Here is an 8,736-nt window from a genome sequence, read left to right on the forward strand (position 1 = left end):
CAAATATGACTCTATACTATATTTTTGTCGGGAACGTTAAAATTCGCGAGTCCAATATTTTTGTCAGGTTTCGTTAACTCAAGGGCATGAGTAACGCAAAACGTAACGTTAGGGGCATGAGCGGACTGACCTTTAAACGACGGGCAAATGCGTGTAATTTCGCATAGTCCGCGGGCATATATGGATTTTTTCCGAAAATTTAAATAGGGTCACTTCCTAATTTCCTTTAACCTGAGTCTGTCAATTTTTATTGTTTTTTTACCGAGATGTGAGAAAAGAGTCACCATCTTAGGGTCTTGTCATTTAGCTAAGAAGGAAAGAGAGAGAAATAGATCAGATGAAGGGACTCTGTTTCTGCCTAGTGCTCTTAGCCAAGAAACCTACCATACATAAACCACCAAATGCTCATTTCTTATAGGCTCTTTGGTATACGAGCTCTTTTACTTGTAAATAGTGCTAATTATTACTATAAAAATAACAAAACAATAATCGAAACAAAACAAACCAGAAGATATCAATCTGTTCTTCTTCTCCTTTTTTCTTTTCCTTTGAGAAGAGACAGATTTTTAGACTCCACCTTTTATTTTGACTTAGTTCAAGATTTTACACAAAATTGGTAATGGTTTCAAATCAAAATCTGCATTGTTTTGGTAAAGCAATTTTGCAAAGAAAGAGAATAGTAGTACTAGTACATACTACAAGATAAGAGAGAGATAGTACTAGTACGAATTGGAGGGAATTGTAGCCTATATATCATTATAAACCATTAGCAAATTGTCACATATACCATACCATACCATACCACTACACTATTACTGCTACTACTCTTCTTCTTTCATTGGTTACAGTAAGGCCACAGTCTTAATATTTTTTGCAGGCGCCGTCCTCCTTTTTTCCCTCTGTCCCCTCAATACCCCATACCTTTTTTCTTCTCTTTCTAACCAAAACACTATTTTCTTTTTAACTTGCAAAAACCTTATATATCGAAGCAAAAAGGAGGAGGAATATTCATATAAACATGGTGGGGTCTCTTTTTAGTGGATTTTATTCTCTAGTTCTATTACAACAAAGTGATTATATATTCTGATGATTCTTTTTTTGTTTTTGTTTTTGCAGTTGGAATATGCACATTTACCTCAGTGGCTTGTTGCACTGTTGACAGAGAAATTCTTTAATGCTTGCATAATTCACGAGGATGCTAAGAAGAATGAAAAGAATGTTTTTTGTTTGGATTGTTGTGAGGGTATTTGCCCTCATTGTTTGTCTCGTCACCGTTCTCACCGTCTTTTGCAGGTCTCCTTAATTTCTTTTTCAAAATTTCACCATCATAAACATGTTGAATTATGTTCATAATTCTGAAATATGATGTTTTTCTATGCAGATTAGGAGGTATGTGTATCATGATGTCATAAGGCTTGGTGATGCTGATAAATTGCTGGATTGTTCTTTTGTTCAAGTGAGTATTTAAGAAAAAATTGTCACCTTTTGAATTGTTTCTTTCTTCTTTGATTATCTGATAGAGTGGTAAGATTTTTTTGCTCTTTTTTGGAATGCAGTCATACACTACAAATAGTGCAAAAGTGGTATTTTTAAACCAAAGGCCACAAACAAGGGCTAGTAGAGGCTCAGGTAATTGCTGCATAATCTGTGACAGAGGCCTTCAGGATCCATTTCTCTTTTGTTCCATCTCTTGCAAGGTTAGTTCTACACTTTTTAATTACACCAATTATGATAATTCATAACCCCCCAAATCTTTTTTTGTTAATTATTTAGAATTTTGTCACCAACCCATTACTTATATACAATCTTTTTCACCTGGGTACGTCTCTTTTTTGCTAGTGGTTCCAATCTTTTTTTTGTTAATTATTTTGAATTTTGACACTGACCCATTTTTCATATACAATCTTTTTCACCTGGGTATGGCTTGTTTTTGTTACTGGTTCCAATCTTTTTTTGTTAATTATTTTGAATTTTGACACCGACCCATTACTTATATACAATATTTTTTCACCTGGGTATGTCTTATTTTTGTTACTGGTTGCAATCTTTTTTTGTTAATTATTTTGAATTTTGACACCGACCCATTTCTAATATACAATCTGTTTCACTTGGTACGTCTTGTTTTTGTTACAGGTTCAACACATTTTAAGAACAGAGGGCAAACTTACGAAATACATCTATAGGTGTGACTACATGACACTACCTGAACCGGGTTTAGATGATGGACAAATGACACCTGATACAATTCTTGAACCGGTCGGTTCGGTTGGAACCGAGTCCGGTTCAAGTGGAACCGGAGAAGTGGGTTGCCATACGGTTGGATGTACTGCAACAACAGAGATTGTAAGGAAGAAACGTAGTACCTTGTCGGCTTTCCGGTCTGTTTTTCAACCGGTTGTGGACCGGGTTCAGGGATGAACCGGAGAAAGGGTACACCTCAACGGTCTCCACTTTACTAATTTTGTGTTTTTTTAGGGAAAGAATTGAAGTCGGGAGGTAGAATTGAAGGACATAATTGGAAATTCAAATAGTTTAGTTTTAAGGGTAATTTAGGAAGAAAAAGAAAATTTACCTCCCAATTTTGTAGAATGGCTTTTTTCTCTCCATTATTATCTGACATTATGGAAGCTATATTTCCTTTCTGACATAGAGAAACAAGTGAATACGAATTGGATTAGTATTAATGTTTTGAAATTACTGTAATAGTTATACCTAACATTTGGTTTTACATGGACTTGCTTGTGCTCCTATTGATGCTTATTTTGTCGATTTAATTCAATGATTAGTCTTAATGTCTTGAGTCTTAATGTCTTACTTAGTACTGCTTTGCCCCTGCTAATTTGTTAATCATTCCAATTTTATGGTATATTTACAGCTTGCACTATGATTGTAGTTGTCGTCATTTCTGTTGAATTAGCAAGTTTTGTCATTCCAATAATAATAATGGAGGAACTTCATTTTTTATTAGGTGAATTTATAGGTCGTTGCATGTGTGTATTCTTTGCTGCTTGTTTTACCGCTGGAACTGTGCACTTTTATACGTAGTTGGTGTAGTTATTTTCGAAACATGCACTTGTAACACTTCTGACGCAAAAACACAATTTCCTCATAGTCTAACTGGCAAAAATGCAAATTTAATCAGCTTTTTAACGTAGGATGCATACTCAACGTGGAAACTTTGTACGTATAATAAGAGCAGAATCGCTTGGGAGCTTGAAATGATGGTTAGGACTTGGGACTTAGGAGCTTGATTGATTACGGGGTGATTAAATAGTAACTAAAGTAGTAAGCAAGAAAAAAGTTGCTCTTGTCCAATTTATACGATACACTTTTCTTTTTTAGTCATTTTGAAAAATAATGACACATTTTTTTAGTATTTAATAATAATTTAACTTTAAATTTTTTCTTTTACACGTAATGAAACATAAATATCTTTGATTTGTTTTAAATCAAAAAATTTTAAAGGCTCTCTTTATTTTATATATTTTGTATATAGTTAAATTACATCACATAAATTGGGAGGGAGGGAGGGAGTATCAAAATGTTATAGTATGCTAATTGTTACAAATTTGTAAAACTATATTAATCATAATCTGGCAAGTGGCACCAGATGGTTGTAGGGACCCTTGCTCATATTCAGGTAAATCTACAAACACAAAGGAGGCTGGCTTCTTTCTTTTGTTTGTTTATTTCCTTCTTTTCTTCTTCCCTAGAACATAATAATGGCAAAAGCTATAAATATTTGAGTAAATGAATTTTCAACCACAGCCTGTTTCTCTTCCCTAAATGTTCTTCATCGTTTTTGAGAAGCCAAACTCTCCTTCCACACTAGTTTAATATTGATAAATACTTAGTCATGCTAGATGTTTACATTAAACTATATAAAAATATAATAATTAAGTGATTTAATGAAGTGAGAATACATGCTAATTACTTAACCATGATTAAGTGTTAAAAAATTGTGTATGAATATATGTTATGTATCTATTGACTTGGTATAAACACAAGTTTGATAAGTTTTTAAGGGTGATTAATCTTGTTGTATTTTCCTTTTTGTGTAGTCAACTTTTAACCATTAGTCATGATATTTCTTATGGGCTATTGGCTGTCCTCAAGATTCAAAACTCGATTATTGACATTCTTTTTTTTTTTTCCGTTGTTAATTATTTGGATGTATAAAATTGTACTTAGTCCATGTAAATTCAATGTTGTAGATTTTCTTCTAATTAATTGATTAATAAGAACAATTGTCCGCCTAACCAGATAAAAGAGTTCTTTCTTATTTTGAGTTCTGGTAAAATAGTTAGAATATGAATCTGTGATTATCAGGATGAATTTGAATTGAATTATATAAAGTATCCTAAATTGTACGACAAATGACACAATCATGACAAAACCCAGAGTAAATTTATCGCTACATATGAGTATGAGAATTTCAACCTTGCTATAAAAAATTAAACCAAACCAATATAAAAATAATGGAAAAGGCTCAAATATGCCAGCGAATTATCGGAAAAGGCTCATTTATGCCACTCGTCAATAGTTTGGCTCATTTATGCCATCGAACTATCAGAAATGGCTCATTTATGCCACTCATCAATAGTTTGGCTCATTTATGCCATTGTCGTTACCAAAATGACTCATCCATGCCATTTTTCATTAACGCTGATTTTACAATACTAGATATGACACGTGGCCTCCAACTAGATTATGGTTGTGGGTGGATCGGGTGTATGGGTCGGATTTTCTATTAATTTGGAATTTAAAATTGGGTGAGTTTAATTAAATGACATAGACCTCTAATTGGAGGCCCCGTGTCATATCTGGTATTATAAACCGAAGTTAATGAAAAATGGCATGGATGAGTCATTTTAAGTAACGATGATAAGATAAATGAACCAAACTATTGATGAGTGGCATAAATGAGCCATTTCCGATAGTTCGGAGGCATATTTAAACCTTTTCCGTAAAAACAATTATAGTAATTTTTTGAGCTCCCATATATATACGTGGAAGATGAGCTTTAAAACAACAGAGAAGTGCTCTCGGTTTTCTCGAGTGACGAGGGTTCGAATTTGGTACCAACCTCTTCAAAGAGGAGGCTAAGACTGTCTAGAAAAATTTTACCTCATCTTTTTCATTAGTGCTGCGGAGAACTGAAGATTCATTGCTTATTTGTAGTTTGTTTGATTTAGTTTGGTTGAAAGAACTGGAAAAATATCACTACCGGGTTTTGTTAAACTTCATTGTTTAATAAACAAAGTGAGTATTGATATTTAAAAGTTTGAGTCATTTGAAGTTTCATAGAATTGCATGCACCACCAAGTTTTGTTAGGATTAGTATTATAATGTTGGGTATCAAATGTAGAGTCATTTGAAGTTGATTTGGATCAACTTTGAAGCAAAAAAACAGGTTGGTGCAATTTCTATAAAACTTCAAGTGATCCGCTAGAATTGTTAACAATTTCTTTAAAGTTATAAAACAATTTGTACTGAACTTCTGGTGATCCACCAGAATTTGTGAACAGTCTGCTCCAAAGTTACAACACAACTTCATGTGGCAAGCGCATCAATAGCGGTCTGCCAAAATATTTTTGTACAGAAGTCATGGTAATTCTCTGATAGTGGCAAGGCATGTTTTCTGGCTATCCGTCATGAATTGAACTCCAATTTCTAAACGTACAGCTAATTTTGCACCACTTATTTAAGTGTGATCAAAACTTAAATACTGACATCAAAATAGCTTACATGCATAAATGGCAATTTATAGTACTATATTGTTTGGTAAACAAAAGTAGTGTGTGAAAAGATGCAAAATTTACTTTGTTTAGTTGCAAAAAAGAAATAAAATCAATAGGCAACTAACCACAAGGACGTGATAAATTCAAAAGCAATGGTTGGTGGTTTTGATGTTGATGGGAATAAATGCAAAGGATCTTTGTGGTCATTTCATTTGATCTTCTATATATTTTTATTTCTCCTAGTAAGGTGAAGTATTATTATCACAATCTCTGCTCACTTTTTATTCCCCAAAACATCCATCATTTTACACTGATTGAAATTCTCACTAAGTCACTATTTTATGTAAAAAAAAGTTGTCACTAATAATTACGAGGTACCATTATTAGAATTGGAGTCATTAGATGTTCTTTGTTTTTCGTCCGCACATTCGTTTAGTTTGGTTTATTGACTTATTGGTTCATGCACTTCACATTAATCTCTTGCTTATAATTTCAACTGCTCGTCTAGTTGAAGCAAAAAGGCAAAAATAATAGAAAATGAAATGTAAAACTTACACAAATAACTATCTTTTAACAGCTTCTAACAAGTTATAGCTATAAGTTGAAGATTTACAATTCATAGCTGCTTTTGGATGTATTTCAGTTGTATCTCGCGTTTTTAAAATACAGTGAAATATAGCGAAATACAGCGTGGCTGTTGAATAAAAAAAAGGCTATATTTATGGCAATAAAAATCTTTTTCAAATTATACAAAGAATTTGTATTAATGGTTCCATGATTCACGCAAACCTCATGAGGATCCATTACAGCTAACGTCTCTCTATCAAAATCACTCCATTCAAAAAAAATTTGCTGGTTTTTGTTGTATTCGGTTGTATTTCGCATTTTTGAAATACACAAAAATATAAAATTTGGCAGAGTAAAAATAGGCTGTATTTATGGAACATATTCTCTTCTTTCATTTTAAATGGTAAGTCAAATTACATCAACCATGTATCACGCATAACGGCTGAAGTTTCATAACAACCCACGTTTCTCTCTCCAAATTACTCCATTCCAAACTTTTAGAAATACTTCCAAATAAAGAAAAATATACACTCGAATGTAATGAAATATGATTGATTGTTTAAGAAATATAAAATTGTAGTATGCGTATATACAATGGAATACAATGAAATGTATCAGAAACTGTGTCGTAAATTAGAAATACATTGAAATATAGCGAAATATACTGAAACAGTACACTGAAATATACAAAAATATACTGAAACAGTACATTGAAATATAGCGAAATATACTGAAACACCACAACCACAAACCCTACCGAACCACCACAACAACTGGAAAAACCCTCCTCCTTTCTCCGCCGCCTTTCTTCCGATCCACCATCCTGCTTCACTCCAAAAACCCTACCGAACCACTACAACAAACTGGAAAAAACCTCCTCCTTCCTCCGCCGCCTTTCTTTGATCCACCACTGTCCTCTTCTACTCCAAAAACAATACCGAACCACCACCAAAAACCATTAATACATGAAGCATATGGAGTTCAGATCTGAAGAACTAGAACCTTAAGGTTTTTTTCGAGTTTGGAGATGGAGATGGTAGTAATAGTGGTGGTGGTGGTGATGGCGACGGCGGCTCCGGTGAAACCCACTGCTCCCTCTTTTTCAGATTTGAGTGTATTCTCAGATTTGGCATCGTTCCATCACCGTCGCTGCCACCTCATCATCATCAACAACAAGAGAAATGGCAGCGACATCTTCGGCTTTAGCAGCTGCTGAAGTAAAGTCATGGTTGTTATTCGACTAGGAAGCAAAGAACAACTTGTGCAACAACGATGTTGCTACAATTTCTACGAGCTTTAATGCTCAGTTGCCTCACGAAGTTCGGACTGGAGAGAGAGAGAGAGAGAGAGAGAGATAGAGAAGAGGGAGGGAGAGAGGGCGGCGGTGAGGGAGAAGGGGAGAGAGGAGAGAGAATTTTTTTAGGCTTTGGAGAAGATGATAAATCTTGAATGTGTAGTGAGGGAGAATAGAGAATACATGTATTTCAAAAGTTACTGGACCAGTTATGAAATGTAATTTTGAAAAAATAAAGCTACAAAAATTAAATAAAAAATAAGGTAGTTATTATTCATAAATAAGTCTTAGAGGTAGCTATGGCAAGTAAATTTTCCAAATGAAATTGGGAAAAAGAAAGTGAGGAGCATAGAAGCGGTGCCATTTCTTCTGCTCTCTCCGTCCCAATTTATATGACACTTTTCATTTTCGAGAGTAAATTTAACTAAACTTTAAAGCTAAATTGAATTAGATTAACTCAATATTTTAACATTAAAATTTATATATTTGAAAACTACATGAAAAATACTATAAGTTGCAACTTTTCTCATATTATTTTGGTGAAAAAATACATTTTAAATATTAGTCAAACTTCATGGAGTTTGAATCTTGAGAAAAGAAAAGTGTCACATAAATTGAAACAGAGGAAGTAGTTATTGCTTGTAGGCAAATGGGAGTCCTTGAATTCTATTCAAAGTAAAATTATGCACCCTACACATTTTTGTACTAGTTGTTTGGTCAATTTTCTTGTATTTTCATTGTCATCTTCCAAACTTCTGAGCTACTCAATCATTTATTACCCAAAATTTCTTTTTTCATGCCCTTACTTTCTTCGATAAAGTGATTTTTAGCCCCAAATAAGTTGAGATAAACTATATAAATCCTTGCTTCTTTATTGAAGCTCATTTTATATCATCATACTTAATAAAAATAGAATTGAAAAAAATTACTTATAACAATTATTTAACTAAATTTATCTTTTATATATCCTCAAAATTAGTAGCATTGTTGAAAATTGTATAGATCATTTACTGGAGCAAAGGTATATATGAAAAAGAAAATATTAATACGTACCTTCAGGATTTTCTAAATCTCCTTAAAACTTAGAAATTTATGATTTTAAAATAAGATATTTTGGATCCAAAATTGTGAAAT

The 8,736-nt window shown here is 33.2% G+C and overlaps 1 protein-coding gene across 1 annotated transcript; it reads left to right on the forward strand.

The window, feature by feature from the left end:
- The first annotated feature begins 401 nt into the window (after positions 1 to 401).
- LOC132064080 (protein RGF1 INDUCIBLE TRANSCRIPTION FACTOR 1) lies at positions 402 to 2,779 on the forward strand. The gene is given in 6 exon segments (XM_059456941.1): positions 402 to 1,021; positions 1,117 to 1,293; positions 1,382 to 1,456; positions 1,557 to 1,697; positions 2,134 to 2,401; positions 2,404 to 2,779. Coding segments are annotated over 6 exon segments (720 nt in total). The 5' UTR covers positions 402 to 1,018; the 3' UTR covers positions 2,460 to 2,779.
- Positions 2,780 to 8,736: the final 5,957 nt, after the last annotated feature.

This window comes from Lycium ferocissimum, chromosome 7, assembly GCF_029784015.1.
Source record: "Lycium ferocissimum isolate CSIRO_LF1 chromosome 7, AGI_CSIRO_Lferr_CH_V1, whole genome shotgun sequence".
Classification (NCBI taxonomy): Eukaryota; Viridiplantae; Streptophyta; class Magnoliopsida; order Solanales; family Solanaceae; genus Lycium; species Lycium ferocissimum.